This window comes from Neomonachus schauinslandi, chromosome 15 (genome assembly GCF_002201575.2).
Source record: "Neomonachus schauinslandi chromosome 15, ASM220157v2, whole genome shotgun sequence".
NCBI classification, from domain to species: domain Eukaryota; kingdom Metazoa; phylum Chordata; class Mammalia; order Carnivora; family Phocidae; genus Neomonachus; species Neomonachus schauinslandi.
This window is the reverse complement of record NC_058417.1, coordinates 2,195,638-2,213,141: the sequence shown is the minus strand read 5'-3', so window position 1 is coordinate 2,213,141 and position 17,504 is coordinate 2,195,638. Positions and strand designations below refer to the sequence as shown.

The following is a 17,504-nucleotide window of genomic DNA, read 5'->3' as shown; positions in this document are numbered from 1 at the left end:
GGCGCCGGGCACGTGCCCGGGGTGGTGGCGGCGGTGGCGGCGGCGGCGGCGGCGGGCGGGCTTCCGCCTCGGCCCGCCCGGCGCGACCCCCCTGAGCGCCCGCCTCCCGGTAGGCCCGGTCCGAGGTCTGGCAGTCCGTGGCAGAGCCGGGCGCCCACGGCCCGAGCGCCCCCGGCAGCACCATGCCCGCGCTCCTGGAGCGCCCCAAGCTTTCCAACGCCATGGCCCGCGCGTTGCACCGACACATCATGATGGAGCGGGAGCGCAAGCGGCAGGGTGAGCTGGGTCCGAGCGGGAGGACACCCCGGGCGGCAGCGCTCCGCCGGGGCCGGCCCCCACCACGGGCGGAGCAGCGCGCCGCGGCCGCGCGGGGGAGGGATGGGACGGGGCGGCCCCGCAGGTGGTGGGAGCTGGACGCCGGGTCTGAGCTCCAGAACCCTTGGGTCGGGAAGGACCTTGGAGAGCACCTAATCAAGCCTCCCTCCCTGTCCCCTCCGGAAGGAAAGAGCCGTTACCGAGGGGCAGAGGGAGCGTTGTGATAACCGCCTTTTGCAGGTCCTCGATCCCTGCCGCTCTTAGTATTCTAACCACCTTGCCGTCTTCCCATTCTGCCTCTTTCTCCAGAGGAGGAAGAGGTGGACAAGATGATGGAACAGAAGATGAAAGAAGAGCAAGAGAGGAGGAAGAAGAAGGAGATGGAGGAGAGAATGTCACTGGAGGAGACCAAGGAACAAGTAAGCGGCCCCTTGATCTGTCCCAGCTCTTTCCTCCCTTGGCTCTCCTGCCTTCAGCTCCAGTCCCCGCCCTCCGCAGATCCTGAAGTTGCAGGAGAAGCTGTTGGCCCTACAGGAAGAGAAGCACCAGCTCTTCCTGCAGCTCAAGAAAGTTCTACATGAGGAAGAGAAACGGAGGCGAAAGGAGCAGAGGTGGGATTGGAGAGCTAGAAGTTGGGGCAGAGCGTAACTGGGATCTGGTAACAAACCAGATCGGTGTCTAATGGCAGAAGAGGGGCACTTGTCCTTGTCCTCGATTTTGACCTGCTCGCCTCTCCCCGCAGTGACCTGACCACTCTGACGTCAGCCGCGTACCCGCAGAGCCTGACGGTTCACACAGGAACTCACCTCCTCAGCATGCAGGGTGAGGAAGGCCCCGCGGGGGGGAACGCGCCCTCCTGGGGCTCACAGCCACCCACTTCAGCCTCACGAAGCCCCTCTCCCTGTCTAGGGAGCCCTGGAGGACACAGTCGCCCAGGAACCCTCATGGCGGCCGACAGGGCCAAACAGATGTTCGGGCCCCAAGTGCTTACAGTAAGGAGTAGGATTGAGTGTGGAGCGCACTGGTTTTCTCGGCTACTTCCACGCGGACCCAGGCGCCTTTGTGAACCGAGCGTCCAAGTCGTGAGCGTCGCGTGACGCTTGACCGTATTGTGCAACGCGGGGCGTAGGCGAGGCGCTTGGGGTTCTGCCTTGCAGTGGACGGCACCAGTGAGCGCTCTCCTCCCTCCAGACCCGGCACTACGTGGGCTCGGCAGCTGCTTTCGCAGGGACCCCGGAGCACGGTCAATTCCAAGGCAGCCCTGGCGGGGCCTATGCGACCGCTCAGCCCCCACCCCACTACGGGCCCACGCAACCGGCCTACAGCCCTGGTCAGCAGCTCAGAGGTGAGCGGTGGGGAGAGAGGGAGGCGGCCGGTAACCAAGCGGCCGGAAGGAGGCCCGACCGCCTGCGCCCCTGCCTCCTCAGCACCTTCGGCGTTCCCGGCGGTGCAGTACCTGTCTCAGCCGCAGCCCCAGCCCTACGCGGTGCACGGCCACTTCCAGCCCACCCAGACAGGTGAGGCCGCCCACCGCGGCCCTGGCCCCTGCGTCCTCCCTGCCTCTCCTTCCCGGGCTCTGTTCATCCCGCACACTCCTCCTTCCCTCCCTAGGCTTCCTCCAGCCTGGCGGTGCCCTGTCCTTACAGAAGCAGATGGAACACGCCAACCCGCAGACCGGTTTCTCTGACTCAGTGAGTATGGAGTCTTGGCAGGTCAAGGGCAGCGCTCTGCCAAGGGGCGCCCCGGGCTGCCTCAGGTCCTGACTCTCTTCTCCGCAGTCCTCCCTGCGCCCCATGCATCCCCAAGCTCTGCATCCAGCCCCCGGACTCCTTGCCTCTCCCCAGCTCCCTGTGCAGATGCAACCGGCAGGGAAGGTAAGGATGGGAATCCCACCCGCCCGAAGCCCTGCGCTTCCAGGGAAAGCAGGACCGGGTAGGAGAGGCGGCCCCCACCCCTCCTTTTCCCCCTCTCTGGGGGGTGGCTTGGAGTGCGGAGGGTGCGTTGAGGGGGAGGGCCACACCGACAGAGCCCCCCCTTCCACCACCACCAGTCGGGCTTTGCAGCTACCAGCCAGCCTGGCCCTCGGCTCCCCTTCATCCAGCACAGCCAGAATCCGCGATTCTACCACAAGTGATCGTCAGATTTTATCTTCAAGCTCACACCCAAACCCCGCCACGGGTGAGGGCCCCTGGTGTGTCCCAGTCCAATAAAATCTACCTGCCACCGCCCCCGGCTGCTGTGTCACCTTTCTCCGGGCCCAGGCCAGGGCTGCATGGAGGATGAGGAGTGGTGGGCAGGTCACAGGAGGACGGTGGGTGGGAAACGAACTCAGCAGCAGAGTTCAGTGCCGTGGTTTCCAGCTTTACGTTCTAGTCAGCAAACACCCATTTAATTCAAAGAAGCAACTGAGTTGGGGCCTTCATATTAAACTTCTGGTTTTATTCAGGTTTGATTTTAACAAATGTGTCGGGGAGAGAGCCCACAGGGAAGGTGAAGCCCATGGGGGCAGGGCCCTCCCAGATGCCTAAGGAGGGGGCAGGTCCCCTCCCCTCTCCTCCTCTTCCCTCCCCAGCTAAAGGTATTTGGGGAGAGACATAGGCAGGGGAGGGGGCTGGTCCCCAGTCTGTGGGGTGGTGCTTGGGGTAAAGGGCCATGGGAAACAAGGGACCAGAGCAGGGATGAGTGGGGGTAGGGCACAAGGACCATTTACCAGAATCCACAGCTTTCTGATTCCAGATTGAATTAAAAAAAAAAAACAAAAACAAAAAAAACCAAAACCAACCCACTAAACCACAAGCAGCACCCACCCCCTCTCCCCTACCAGAGCTGTAGTGCAGAGGGAGAGAACAGGAGGGCAGCTTCGCCAAGGCCGGGGGGTCACTCGCTCCTGGCCGAGGGAGCAGGAGGAAGGGCAGGGGCTCCCCGACAGATTGAGGGTGTGTGGGGGAAACCAAAATAAAACGTCAAATAAATCGTGGAGGAGGAGGAGTCCAGCCAAGGGCCCACTGGAGCTGGGCCAGGCTGGGGGAGGGGGCCTCTGCAGTCATGAGGATCACCGCTGCCACCGCTGCCACCCTGGGGAGGGGGGGGGAGAGAGCGGGTCAGGCAGGACGACACCGTCCCCAGGAAGGAAGCCCGGACGGTCAGGGCTCGAGCAGGTTTTCGGTGGGGACGACAAAACGTGGGCCGGGCCAGGGGAGTGGGTCACCTTCACCTGGGAGCCAGTTATTTTGCCATGGCCTTGATTGCAACAGCTGCCTCCTCTGTCATGGCAGACAGCACCGTGATCTGCGGGCGCAAAGGGGAGAGTCAGAGGGGAGCTCCGGGGCAGAGGCGCAGAGGGTGCAGCTGGGCCCGAGGCGGGGGGCAGCGTACCAGGATCTCTTCTCCACAGTCATACTTCTGCTCAATCTCCTTGCCGAGGTCTCCCTCGGGCAGACGAAGGTCCTCTCGCACCTCCCCGCTATCCTGGAGCAGTGATAGATACCCATCCTGGATGCCGATCAGCTGGGGGCAGAGAGGGAAGGAAGCGCCCAGTTGGCCCACGAAGCTGGAGGATAAAGGGCCTGAGGACAAACAGGGGCGGCCAACTCCGTGTTGTCCTGCTCCCCCTCTCCCAGCACAAGCTCCTCTGGTCAATCTGTACCCGCCCCCAACAAACCACCAACCCACCTACGTACCTGGAAATCATTCCTTTTGATGTTGGGAACATCCATATTATGAGTTGACGGGCAGATATCTTCGTATTTCTTGCCAGTGAAGATGTCAATACCAACCAGGTGAACCTGTATGTATGCATCACATGAAAGAGAAACCCAACCAAATGGTAGGATGGAGAGAAAGGCATGCGCTACCCCCTGTCGGGGGAAGTCAGACGAAGCTGTTAGGGCAAAATCAGGGAAGGTGGAATCAAGCCAATGGACTCAAACACTAGATAAAGCCTCTAGCAAGAACTGGAGGCAGAGAGACTCCCATTGAGGTTGGGTGACTAACCAGGGAAACCATGGGGCAGGCTTGGGGTGGCCAGTTACCCTGAGCTATGAGAACACTGACCCAGGAACCCGGGGGGGGGGGGGGAGGGGAGTCTAGGTAAAACCTTCGGAAGAGCGTCTGGACATCCGCATAAAAGGCGCAGAACTTGGGAAAACAAGAAGGAACGAGAAAGGAAGAGGGCGGAAAGGAGGATGACTTCAGGGAGAACTATGCCACAGGAAATAAAAAAACCAGGAGAGACCCCAGGATGAATGCTAAGCCAACAGAAGACAAACCACCTAGGGACCAAAACCCTAAGAAATCCAACAAGGATGGACCAGGTCAAGTTTTCGAGGAGAGAAAAACCTTAACTGACATGGAAAGCACTAGCAAGAATGTTAGGACCCAAGGAAGCAAGAGGCCGCCTCAGGGAACTCAAGGCGGGGGGGCAGGCAGAGACTCGGTGACACCGCATCAGAGACCAAAGGGAAAGCTGGTGCGGAGTGTGGGGCAGCAAGGTGGCTCGGAGGCTCAGAGCTATGCTGGCGCCCTCCAGGAAAGGCTGCCTCCGGTATTAGGCCCGGAGAAGCCTCAGGAACAAAGACTCAAGGGAAAAGACACAAAAACGGAAAGCCACGAAGGAAGGAGCAGCTGAAAAGAGCACCTGGAGAAGTGAGAGCCTCACACAAGGGTGGGGAAAGGGAAGGGTCACCAAGGAAGAGCCCAAGGCCTCCCAAAGGCACAGGTGAAAGGGGGCCAGGGCTGAGGGCTGAACGCAAGCAGATGGACGGGAAGCCAGCGCTAAAGGAACGGACAGGGCTGGGACTGAGGACAACCTGTGGAGAGTGTGGGGAAGGCACGATGTGGAGAGGTCAAGTTCTAACCTTGGCATGGCCGTGCTTGCCGGTCTTGGAGGTAGACATCTCCACGATCTTACATGGCCGGCCTTTGAGCACCACAAAGCCGTTCTTACGTAATGCTGAGCACTGCATTGGGAAGGTGGCTGAGGCCCCTGCATCTCCTGTCTCGAAGTCCAAGTCATCTGCCATTTTAAGAGGCTTCGATTCCAACTAGAGTCAAAAAGAAAACCCGAGCCAGTCAGGATGGAGGTCAACAGAGGTCTCAATCTACCTCACTCCTCCCTGAAAACACGGCTTCGTTCTTCCCACAGCCCTTTTCTTCCATCATCCACCTAAAAAAGCGACGTACCCAGGTTAAATACCGATTGGGACCACAAATACTTAAGAACTGGTGCGTGTCTGGGAGTGGAGGGAGACAGAAGCTGGACCCCCCAGCCCAAATGAAAGCTAAAGGCGTGGCTTGGGAAAGGAAGGCTCCAGGCAGTTAGGATGCCCAACCTGGTAAACGGACAAAGGCCTGATTCCTGGGAGGGGGAAGACTCAGGTGTTACTTGCCACTGAAACCAACCACCCCTCTTCCCCACTCACAACCAGGGCTATAATTAGGTGAGCAGCCATGAGCCAGCAAAAGGGCGGGGCTATCGTGGGGTGGGGGAGAGGGGAGGGTGGAGACCGGAGAACAGGGCCCCACCCGTCTCTGTAACACCCCCCACCCTATCCACACACGAGCCAGTCATTGGTACAGGAAACCACAAGGCCTCTTTGGGGGATTCCCGCCTCTCCAACGTGCATTTGCAGACACAGCCGAGAGAGAGAAAGTAAAGTTGTTGCTAACTTTCCCCCCTGCCGAACACCTCCATCTCGTTTCCCAAAGGGAACCCAGGAACCCGGCCTCTCCGCGAGGGCCCTCCCCCTTTTCCCAGGATGCACCAGTCCTGTCGGCTTTTCAGGCCGGGCCTGTAGGCTCAGCGGAAAGTGGAGGACTGGGAAATAGTGAATGACAATAAAATGAAAGCAAAAGGCTGGTGGGAGTGAGTAGAGTAAGTTCTGCGGGGCTGGCGGCGTCAGCGCTCCCGAGCCCGACACCGCGGGCAGGAAGTGACAAGGTGAAGAGCACCGGTCCCGGCGGGGAGCTCTCCGCCCGGGACGTGAAGGCGCCGTCGGCACGACCCACAGGAGTTGGGCCGCCGTCCAATCGCCCGGGATGTCCCCGTTCCTCCGGCCACCCAGCCAGGGAGAGCGCTACTTACACCTGGCGGGACGCCTCACTTCGCATCAGAGTCGGGGGGAGAGCGCCAGGGGCCCATGCGGCGGGGGAGCGCTAACATATGCCCGCAGCGGGCTCTCCGGGCTGATCAGGACCCGGGCCTCGCGCTTCTCCCCCTCCCCAAAATTCCAAGCTCCCTTGGGCGCCCGCGAGGACCACCTCTCCCCGCGCTGGGGGGTTGCCGGCTCCCGCCCACCATGTGGCCTCCTGGGGCTTCCGGTGGCCGGGATCTGGGGGGGAGGGGTCCCCGCGCTGCCATGCGGCCCCCGTCCACGTTCGGCCATGAGGCTTCCGACCCCGAGGGCAGCCTCCGGTAGGGGACACTTCCGGTGCCGCCGGCACCCCCTCCCCAAAGGCCGCGCCAGGCCGGAGCCACGCCGCCTCCCCTCCCCCCCGGCCGGCCGCCAACCCCCCCCCCCACATGCCCTCTCACCGAATAGCCCCCTCCCCCACCTCACGTGGCCTCGCGGCGCCCGGTTCTCAACCGCCCAGCTCCCCTTGCCCCGGCGGGCCGATCTGGCCCCCGGCCCTCGCCCCGGCGTGGCCGCCCGGCGGCCTCTCCCGCGTGGCGGCCTCGCGACTCGCCGTCCCCCGCCCTGCGTCGCTCCAACGTCACCCGGCCGGCCCCAACCGTCACCCCGCGCGCTAGCCGGGGCGCGCGCCCGCGCCTCTCCGCACCTCGCGCGGCTCGCGGACCGAACCCTGTGCGGCGGCGGCGGCCGCCGCTCCCCTCTGCCCCCTCCCCGACCCTCGCGCAGTTCCATCTCCACTCCCGGGCCCACGCCAGAGTTCCGCGCACGCGCGCCCTGCCGCTCTCACCTCGCGCGAACGCACTGACTCGACCCCGTCCGCTCGCCGCGAGCCCAACCGCTGCCCCCGAGCCCGCTACCGCCGCCGCCGCCGCCGCCTCTACCGCCGCCGCCGCTGCTGCACACGGGTCTTAGTACGCAGGCGCCGACTCCCCACTGACCAACCAAGCAGCCCTGTGACAGCCGCGCAAGCGTGCTATCTATCCCCCTCCGCCCTCCACCCCCGCACTGCGCAAGCGCACAGATCCTCCCCGAGCTCCACCCTCCCTCCCACCTACCCATCCAATGACGCGTATGCGTGACCCCGCCCCTCACAAACCCCGAGCTCTTCCCACCCGTAGGCAGTGCGCAGGCGCACCCGGTTTTTTAAGCCCTTCAATCTCCTCTTCCCTTCCCGTGATAGACCACTAGCCCTACCGGACAGGACTTGCGCCTGCGCAAAGAAGAGCCCTGCACTCCACACCCTCTGAAGGAAACGCCTCGGCCTCAAAGCGCATGCGTGGTGGGAATCCTGACCGCCCCTTCCACCTCAGACGTCGCCTGTACGCCGGGCGTTGAAAAGACCACGCCACTGTATCGCTGGTCTCGGCTAGGACGCATGCGTCTGGGGAACGCCCCACCTCGGCTTTAACTGGACTTAAACGACTCACACGTTTCAGAAAACTTGCACTGCGGGGTGGGCCCCTCGTCTCAAAGCCCATCCCCCGCTTTCCACACATGCGCGGGAGGGCTCTTTCCGCTCACACATCCTAGCGCGCTAGTGTGGTCGGGTTACCGCCCATATCAGCTTCACCGCTCTGCGCGGCCGGCCGCGGCTCGGCCATAGAGTTCCAGCCGCGAGCTAGAGCGGCCGCGTGGCGGCCACCATCTTGTGGAAGCCCTGGGCCGCCTGGCCGCCTGGGGCGGCCGGAGAGCCCCGGCGAGGCTTGCACGGCCTTTCTCCCCTCCTCTGCCCCCGGCTGCTCCCTGCCGTGGCCGAAACAGGTGTCTGCGAGCGCCCTTAGGAAGAACTCTGTAAAGACGAGTGGCGCGTTAAATTCCACCGGCGTTCCCTAAGCCATGGCAGAGGACCGTGAAGCGGGAGACCAGCAACTTCCCCGGCGGCCGCCTCCCCCGACACTCCGTAGTCTCCTCCCTCCAGTTTCCAGGTTTCCAAACCTGAGCCTGGCCGAATACCCGGGCTTGGAAGCCCGCGCCGGGGTCCGCGGAATCCCAGGACGCGGTCGATGTGCACGCCCTGCAGACACTGGCTTGCATTGAGAAAAGCTGAGGGAGCATGGTCTACCATCACTCCCAGTTCCCTCCACTCTACTGTCTGAAATCTCTGCCTTTTCCTGAAAAAAGCAAAAACAAGCCCGAAAACAACCCCCAACTGCCTGGGCGCATTGTTTAAAGCCCAAAGCTGCTCTTCTCACAGATGTATTGTCCCTACGACCCAACAACTCCACTCCTAGGTATATGCCCCAAATCGTTAAAGACAGGTACTCGGATCTTCGCGGGAGAGTATGTACAGGGGCGCTATTCACAGTAGCCAAAGGGTGGAAACAACCCAAACATCCACCAACAGATGAATGGATCAAGTGCGGTCCATACCTGTCATGGAATATTATTCAATCACAGAAGAGGAATGAAGTACTAAGACGTGCTTCAACTGGATGAACTTCAAAAATACCATGCTAAGGGAAAGAAGCCAGTCACTAAAGGTCACATAGCCTATGATCTGAATGATATGAAATACCCTACGATTTGAATGATATGAAATACCCAGAATAGGTAAACCCCTTGAAGCAGAAAGTAGATTGGTGGCTAACATGTGCTGGGCTGGATGAGGGGAATGGGTATGGGGTTTTATTTTAGAGTGATGAAATGTTTGGGAATTTTTTTTTTTTTTTTAGATTTTATTTATTTATTTGACAGAGAGAGACACAGCGAGAGAGGGAACGCAAGCAGGAGGAGTGGGAGAGGGAGAAGCAGGCTTCCCATGGAGCAGGGAGCCCGACGCGGGGCTCGCCCCCAGGACCTTGGGATCATGACCTGAGCCGAAGGCAGATGCTTAACGACTGAGCCACCCAGGCGCCCCAAAATGTTTGGGAATTAAATAAAGATGGTGATTGCAGAACGTTGTGAATGCACTAAATGGCACTGAATTGTTGATGTAAAAAGTTTTATGTCATGTGATTTCCACCTCAATTTTAAAAACTCATACAGGAATGTTCAAAGCAGCATTATTCATAATAGGTCAAGAGCGGAAACTACCCGAATGTCCACCAGCTGATGAAAGGATAAATAAAATATGGTATATCCATACAATGAAATATTATGCAGCAACAAAAAGGATAAAACTTGAAGCATTATGCTCAGTGAACGTCAGTCACAAAAGACCACATAGTGTATAATTCCATTTACATGAAATGTCCAGAATAGGCAAATCCACAGAGACAGAACATGGATTAGCAGTTGCCTAGTGTTGAGAGGTTAGAGGGAAATGCGGACACGGAGAGTGGCTGCTCATGGGTATGGGGAAGGGGACAGGGGATGACTTTTAGGGTGATGAAAATGTTCCAACATTGATTGGACCGATGGCCGCATTCTTCAGATATGAAAAAACACTGAATTAGGGTGCCTGGGTGGCTCAGTCGTTAAGCGTCTGCCTTCGGCTCAGGTCATGATCCCAGGGTCCTGGGATCGAGTCCCACATCGGGCTCCCTCCTCGAGGGGAAGCCTGCTTCTCCCTCTCCCACTCCCGCTGCTTGTGTTCCTGCTCTCGCTATCTCTGTCTCTGTCAAATAAATAAATAAAATCTTTAAAAAAAAAACAAAAAACACTGAATTATACGCTTTAAATAATTGAATTGTATGGTATGTGAATTGTATCTCAATAAAGCTGTTACTTAAAAAAAAGTACTGTCATGTTTGTACAGCAATACCTCCTGTGCATAATGTGCCCGTCCTCACTCGTTCATCCCCCTGAGACATTGGCGAAGCATCCTAGCTGACCTAAGGCACAAGTTCCACATACCGCAAGGACGCCGAGTGATGACAACCCCGAAGAACTTCCATTCAAACTGAAAAAGGCACAAATCATCTTGATAGAAGACTGAGTTATACACGCTCAGGGAAAGAAAAAGGCAAAATACTGTATAGGACTGTAGAGAGATGAGATTTAGTACCTGGGAGAACCTCCCTAGCACGGCATGTATGGGGTCACCATGATCCAGGGTGGAGTCCTCAGCTCCGTCAGCCCTAACGTTTTATGTTGCCAGTCAAGTCACTTCTTGAGGGAACCTTTCCTGACCTACCAGACTAAGTCAGCTTCTCATGTTCTGTGTTCTCGCAGCAAATATTACAGCATCTGCCACGTACTGTTGATATCCATTTATTTGTGTAATGGCTTTGCTAATGTCTGGATTTCCCCTTTAGAATAGAACCTGTATGAAGTTGGGAACCTGTCTATTTTGTTCATTACTGTGTTCACAGCTCCTAAAATTGTGCCTGGCAAATATTTGGTACACTGTAAAGATCCATTTATTGTTGCATAAAGGTGCACCTGGCTCAAGTTAACCAGACTCACAATAGATGGACCAAAGAGTGGCAATATCAACTTCTCTATAAATGGGTTGAAAAGGCAAAGGGCAACAGAACATTTATTTCGTCTGGTCCATCTCTCCTTTCTTTTCTATCAGAAAAATCTAGTCCAGGAACCTTGAAATCAGGCAAGGGGATTAACTGCATGTACTTCATAACTAATACATTACAGCTCTAAGAGCATAGTGCATTTGTCTTCAGTATAAAAGAGGCCAGTCTGTCTCCCCTTCAAAAAGAATCCTGTAGGGACGCCTGGGTGGCTCAGTCGGTTAAGCGTCTGCCTTCGGCTCAGGTCATGATCTCAGGGTCCTGGGATCGAGCCCCGTGTCAGGCTCCCTGCTCTGCGGGGAGCCTGCTTCTCCCTCTGCCTCCCTCTCTCTCTCTCTCTGTCTCTCATGAATAAATAAAATCTAAAAAAAAAGAGAGAGAGAGAGAATCCTGTAGGGGCAACTGGGTGGCTCAGTTGGTTAATCATCTGACTCTTGATTTTGGCTCAGGCTTATGAGCTCAGGTTATGAGACTGATCTCAGGGTCCGGCTCCATGCTCGGTGGGGAGTCCGCTTGAGATCCTCTCCCTCTGTTCCCCCAACTCGCTCATTCTCTCTCTCTCTCAAATAAATAAATAAAATCGTTAAAAGGAAGAAGAAGAAGAAGGAGAAGGAGAAGGATAATAATAATCCTGGAACAGTGATAATCCTGGGTCAGAACTCCCCTAAAAATTATTGGAGAACCTCTCTGGCTTTTTTTTTCTTTTTCTTTTTATGATTTACATACAGAGCGTCCCCCTTTAGGTCTCATAGAAGTTTCTTTCTTGAGAACTGATTTGAATACAATTGATCAGATCCTATCTTAATGGCAATTCACATTTCTTTCCCACCTTCTGGGGTTACACCCACTCAGCAAGATGAAAATTCAGACATTCGGGAAGAACTCTCCAGCGACACTTCTGTAGATTTTCCTTGGTTTTGGATGCTGTCCTGGCAATCCATCTCATTATTTTCTCATTTCTTTCTCAGAGGGTGATCATCTGGAAGGCACCCATGTTCTGTTGAGAAAGAAGTTTGCCAAATAAGTTTATATCTACTCTGGGAGACTTTCTAAACCTCCTATTTTGAAATTTGTTACGGTTGATGAGTCTACCCTGACACGCCGTGATCACCCAGAGTCTAGTTTACGATAGGGCTCACTCTCGGGGTTGTACATTCTTTGGGTTTGGATGGATGTGTGAGGACCTGCGTCCACCATTATAGTACCACTCAGAGTACTTTCCTGCTCTAAAAACTCTGTGTGCCACCGATTCATTCTGATCCCCCGCCCCCCATGGCTGGTGTGAGCTCCCCAGAGCCCAGCGGCATCAGTGACTGGCATTGCCTCGCCATTAGCTGCAAGAGAAAAGACCCTGCTCCTCTGCATGGATTCCAGACTCCATGATCAGGTCCAGGCCTCTGTTTCCCCCACTCCACCTCTCGTTTGCAACGTCTGGCCTCCACCCCAAACCACTGATGTGACTCTCTTTCTGTCTTCACTCTGCACATTTTCCTTTACACCTTTGCCCTCACTGCTCCCCTTTTCTGGAATGCCCTTTACTCTTTTATTTATTTATTTCTAAGATTTTTTTTTTTAGATTATTTATTTATTTATTTGCCAGAGGGGGAGAGAGAGGGAGAGTACAAGCAGGGGGAGTGATAGGCAGAGGGAGAAGCAGACTCCCCGCTGAGCAGGGAGCCCGATGTGGGACTCGATCCCAGGACCCTGGGGTCATGACCTGAGCCGAAGGCAGACACTTAACACTTAGCCCCTGTCCTGCTAAACTTTTAACACCAGCTCTGGGTAGAGGGACCCCAAGATCAGCACACAGCATCTGCCAGTTTCCATGGCTGTAAATACTTCCATCACGGCCAGTTGCAAGCTACCAGTAAGACAGTACTGAACGTGTCATTAGGAAGAGATATGCACAGGGACGCCTGGCCGGCTCAGTGCGTTAAGCGTCTGCCTTCGGCTCAGGTCGTGATCCCGGGATCCTGGGATCGAACTCCTGCTGAGCAGGGAGCCCGCTTCTCCCTCTGCCGCTCCCCTGGCTTGTGCTTGCTCGCTCTCTCTCAAATAAATAAATAAAATCTTAAAAAAAAAAAAAAAAGATTCCGGGATCCTAAGGATCTTGGGAAGCCAGCTCAGAGTCTGATGTGTGCATGTTAGTCTCAAACCAAGCTGGGCTTGGGAAGGTGGGTGGGACTGGGATTGAGGACAAACCTTCTATTTTTAGTACGACTTGTTCTCACAGAAGGGCAAGGGGCTCCAGGTGTGTCAAGAGAATGATGAAAAAGACGGGGCGCCTGGGTGGCTCGGTCGTTGGGCGTCTGCCTTTGGCTCAGGTCATGATCCCAGGGTCCTGGGATCGAGCCCCGCGTCGGGCTCCCTGCTCGGCGGGGAGTCTGCTTCTCCCTCTCCAGCTCCCCCTGCTTGTGTTCCCTCTCTCGCTGTCAAATAAATAAATAAAATCTTTAAAAAAAAAAAAAAGAAATGATGAAAAAGATTCTGTCAAAATTTTTTTTATTATGAAAATAGAACTCTTCTGTAAAAACATTTTGGAAAATAAGAAACAGAGGAACCATAAACCCAATACCCAGAGGCAACTGCTATTAATGTTTTACCATATTTTCCTACAAACTTTTTGCTATGCCTTTTATTTTTTTTATTTTTTATTTTTTAAAGATTTTATTTATTTATATGACAGAGAGAGACAGCGAGAACAGGAACACAAGCAGGGGGAGTGGGAGAGGGAGAAGCAGGCTTCCCGCGGAGCAGGGAGCCCGATGCGGGGCTCGATCCCAGGACCCTGGGATCATGACCTGAGCTGAAGGCAGACATTTAACGACTGAGCCACCCAGGCACCCCTTTGCTATGCCTTTTAAATGAAACATCTGAGATCACGGTGAACAGATTCTGTGTGGCATGTGAAGGTAAATTAAGTCAATGAATAGAAGGAATTCCCATATAGAAAGAAAACAGGGAAGGGTTGGGGTGGAGGTGGGGTTCCCTGGGGGTACAAATATTTCACAATGAGCATTTATTTGTGTTCAAGGGATCTGGGCAGGGACTATTGTATTCTTCCTTTTACCCTCAAGGGCTTGCATAAAAGTCAAACACTCCAAATGAACCTTGAGAATGGGCAAATGGGTAACCCTTTGGGCGAGGGGCTCTGGGACCTGCTTTCATAGCACCCAGCTGCTGGGGTCCCAACAGACACTTTGACTGAATTCACTTACTCATCCATTCTTGCAATGAATATGTGCTGAGTCTGTTAATTACCAGCTACCTGAGCTTTGGGGTGGGGGCCATTTCCCCACAGTTGGGAGTGGGAGATTATCAGATAATCAACAAATATATACTGTTGGCCTGAGTGCTCAGTACCTGTCTAGCCCCAGTGAGTGATGGGTTTATGAATGGTAGTTGGTATGAGAGTAGGAGGAGCTCCTGAGAAGATGCCTAGGGGATCTTTGTGATGTTGACCTTGCCTCTTTGGAAGCTAAGAAAAAGAAGGTGGAGGGGCGGAAGAACGAGATAGGTTTGGTTCTGGGCCTGGAGGGAAAAGCCCTACCCCAAAGTCCTCCTCATCCCGCATTCCCGGAGGCCTTGTGGAACTTGGTGCTAGAGAAAGGAGTCAGCAAGTTTCGAAGAAACCAGACCAAGTGCATAGGGACTGGGGCTGGGGACAATATAGACCCTGCTCGCTGAGAAAGGAAGCTCAAGAAACCAGGGGCAAATGAGTCTAGAGTGTCCCTGGTGATCATTCATCCCCTCCCAGGTGGTTGCAGAGGGCTTGCTCGGTGCCGGGCCCTGTGGCCAGGCCAGGGAATTCAGAGGTAGCCAGGCGACGGCAGAGGAGAGTGATACAGCCCACAGCAGGGACAGCCGAGGCTGAGTGAGCCTCAGACGGGGCCCAACCCAGCCGGGCAGCCTGGCAGGCCTCTGGGCAAGGGAGACGTCAGAGCTGAGGGCCCTGGAGAAGGACTGACCCTCAGCAGAATGAGGGAGGGTCTGGGAGTTCTGTGTATAGGGGATAAAGAAACGTTGGCTGGGTGTCGACCCTTCGGGGCTGGTCCAGACCCAGGAAAAGAGTATCTCAAGATGGAAGATGGGAGGTAAGGAGCAGATGGTGTCCATGCTCAGAGGAGAAAGCTCCGAAGGGCAGACGGGGGCCTCCACTCCAACGTCTCCAGTCCCAGGCCCGTTCACTGGTGCTCAATCCCAATCCTAATCCCATTCCTGTCCACCTTCTTGCCACCCGGCCAGAGCGGGGATCTGGCTCGGCCCACAGCAGCACCCCCCCAGCTCTTGTCCCACAGCCCACGTGGCTGTCTACCCCGCCGGCTGTGACATTAGGGCCCTTGCCTCCCAGCGTCCTTCCGCTGCAGAGCTTGGCGTGTGGCTGGCTCTGAATGCTTATGGAAGGGATGGATGGGGGGTGGGGGGAGGGTGCCAAGCAGGAGAAACATCCAGAAGCTCGGAGGGAAATCCAGAAGGGGGGGTGGGGTGAAAGAGGGAGATGGGGGTTTGAAGCCAGAGGTTAAAGAGCGTACTGCAGGCAGGCTTCAGCAGCCCCTTGTCCTGACGTCCAGGGACCAGGCCAAGACCCGTGTGCCCTCCTCCCTCCCGGGCAGCCTCCTCTCCCCTGCAGGTTAGCCCGCAGTGGTTATAGGGGATCCGATTCTTTGAAGGAAAAGGGGGCTGAACAGCTCAGAGATGAGTGGGAGTCCCCAAATCCGAATCCCTCCAAAGGGAAAGCAGCCTCAAAGGCGGGACTTGGACAAGAAAGAGGATTGGGGGGCCCTGCTTGGGGCCCAAGTCTCCTGCCCGTTTGGAGAGGAGGCAATGTCTCCTCCTTCCACCCCCGGAGGAAGAGGAAGTCCCCCAAGTCAGCCCTTCCTTCCGTGCATGTGATCAGGCCATCTTAGGGGCTACGTCGGCTCCCCAGATGGAGCTGTGATGTCAGAGTTTGATCTGAAAGGCCCCAAAGACCCGCCTGCCCAGAAAACCGTCCCTCCACCCTCACTGCCCCAGGGAGCATGCCCGGGAAGCCTCAGGCCCACCCATGGGGTCAGTCCTTTGGGACCAATCGAGTCTACCGAGAGGAACCCAGTAAAGGGCTTTGGACAGGGCGCCTGGGTGGCTCAGTTGGTTAAGCGACTGCCTTCAGCTCAGGTCATGATCCCGGGGTCCTGGGATCGAGTCCCACATCGGGCTCCCGGCTCAGCGGGAAGCCTGCTTCTCCCTCTCCCACTCCCCCTGCTTGTGTTCCTGCTCTCGCTGTCTCTGTCTCTGTCAAATAAATAAATAAAATCTTTAAAAAAAAAAGGGCTTTGGACAATCATTCAAGGGCTAACTCTGTTCAGGACAAGTTTCCACCTGGATTTGGGGCCTACCCGCCCCACTGTTGCTCTCCAGAGCCCCTGTGGGCCCTCTGCACTCTCCAAACCCCGTCAGGCCTTTCCCACGCCAGGGTCACTCACTGTCTAACTTTGGCCCGGTCCCTTAGCCTCTCTGGTCCTGCTTTCCCACCTGTGAGAACAGAGAGAGCCACCCTCGACTTCCTAGATGGCTCACCCCACCCAGGCCTAGAAATCCCATCTGAGCACAGCCCTGGCTTTCTCCCGGGCTGGGGACGCATGTTCGACCACCAGCTCGAGCTCTCCTCGCCCATGTTTCAAACAAGCCCACGTCAAACGCCCCGCGAGGTCCCTCCTCTAGGGTTTGTCAGGGAAATAAGGAGCATCGCCATCCATGCAGGTTTGCTGGAACTCAAACCCCAGATTTCTTGATCCCCATCCCCTCGCCCCCCTATCCAGCCCACCACCAAGTCCGGCAGACATTTCCAGAACATACTTCAAAGCGGTCCACTTTTCTCCATCCCCCGCTGCCCCCACACTAATCCAGCCCCCCGCCTCTGGTTTACTTCCCCCAGAGACGCCCAAGGATGTGTTACAAGCAGAGGGAGTTGGGGAGGTTGTGCGTGTGGGGCGGGGAGGGGTGTATGAGAAACCTCTGCATTTTCCACTCAATTTTGCTGTGAACCCAAAAGTGCTTTGATAAGTAAAGTTTATCTTACGGGGCGCCCGGCGGGCTCAGTCGGCAGAGCGTACGACGCTTGATCTCGGGGCGGTGAGTTCGAGCCTCACGTTGGGTGTACAGATCACTCAAAAATCTAATCCTTAAAAAATAAAGTTTATTAAAAACAAAATAGATCAGGCCATAGGACTCAGTCCCCGTTGTAAAACCCTCAAAGCATTCCTATCACTCCTGGAATAAAATCCAGATTCCACGGCGCTGGTGGCTCGGGCTTTGCTTTCCCCACCGGCCTCCTTGTTCACTAAACCTTTTTTCTCCCATAGGCTCAGGCTTTTCTGCCTCAGGGCCTTTGCACCAGCAGTTTCAAGGGCCTATTCTCCTCCTTCAGGTCAGAGCTTAGACTGACATGCCTCCTGGTTCTGCCTTCCTGACGGCCTGATTCCAGATTCACCCCCTTCCATCCTCTTATTCTCTATCCCATCAGTCTGGGCATTTTCTTTATGGCTTGCTCTTCTCTCTGTAGTTATCACGTGCATCTGTTTACTCATTTTGTCACAGGCCCTTCACTAGGATGTGAGTTGTATGAGCGCAGGGAACTAGTGTGTCTTATTCACTACTGTGTCCGCAGTAC

General features: G+C 56.0%; 2 protein-coding genes across 7 annotated transcripts in view; one reads left to right on the top strand and one right to left on the bottom strand.

The window, feature by feature from the left end:
* Positions 1-2,539, top strand: part of GPS2 (G protein pathway suppressor 2) — a 3,215-nt gene extending 676 nt beyond the window's left edge. The window contains exons 2-11 of the mRNA XM_044921458.1: positions 114-276; positions 625-734; positions 814-926; positions 1,058-1,137; positions 1,225-1,307; positions 1,507-1,660; positions 1,743-1,832; positions 1,927-2,006; positions 2,094-2,189; positions 2,366-2,539. Coding sequence (XP_044777393.1) covers positions 183-276; positions 625-734; positions 814-926; positions 1,058-1,137; positions 1,225-1,307; positions 1,507-1,660; positions 1,743-1,832; positions 1,927-2,006; positions 2,094-2,189; positions 2,366-2,449 — 984 coding nt within the window. The 5' untranslated portion in view covers positions 114-182 and the 3' untranslated portion in view covers positions 2,450-2,539. The remainder of the gene's footprint in view (positions 1-113; positions 277-624; positions 735-813; positions 927-1,057; positions 1,138-1,224; positions 1,308-1,506; positions 1,661-1,742; positions 1,833-1,926; positions 2,007-2,093; positions 2,190-2,365) is intronic.
* Positions 2,540-2,733: 194 nt separating this feature from the next.
* Positions 2,734-7,942, bottom strand: EIF5A (eukaryotic translation initiation factor 5A). 6 transcript variants are annotated; one of them, XM_021694610.1, is made up of 6 exons: positions 7,874-7,942; positions 5,172-5,357; positions 3,996-4,100; positions 3,691-3,822; positions 3,524-3,603; positions 2,734-3,390 (listed from the first exon to the last, which is right to left on the bottom strand). In XM_021694610.1, the coding sequence occupies exons 1-5, from the start codon at positions 7,940-7,942 to the stop codon at positions 3,541-3,543; spliced, it is 555 nt and encodes a 184-aa protein (XP_021550285.1). In that variant the 3' UTR covers positions 2,734-3,390; positions 3,524-3,540. The 6 variants fall into 6 exon arrangements, with proteins under 6 accessions (XP_021550285.1, XP_021550284.1, XP_021550287.1 ...); XM_021694609.1 differs by having other exon boundaries at positions 3,530-3,603; XM_021694612.1 differs by lacking the exon at positions 7,874-7,942 and adding an exon at positions 7,641-7,686 and having other exon boundaries at positions 3,530-3,603.
* Between the last annotated feature and the right edge of the window lie 9,562 nt (positions 7,943-17,504).

Excerpts from the sequence above, each read along its gene's own strand:
- EIF5A (XM_021694610.1), bottom strand. The coding sequence starts at position 7,942 with ATGTGTGGAAAGCGGGGGATGGGCTTTGAGACGAGGGGCCCACCCCGC. Across the intron at positions 5,358-7,873 it reads GTGCAAGTTTTCTGAAACGT|TTGGAATCGAAGCCTCTTAA; the intron begins GTGAGTCGTTTA and ends TTTTGACTCTAG. Across the intron at positions 4,101-5,171 it reads GCAAGCACGGCCATGCCAAG|GTTCACCTGGTTGGTATTGA; the intron begins GTTAGAACTTGA and ends GCATACATACAG.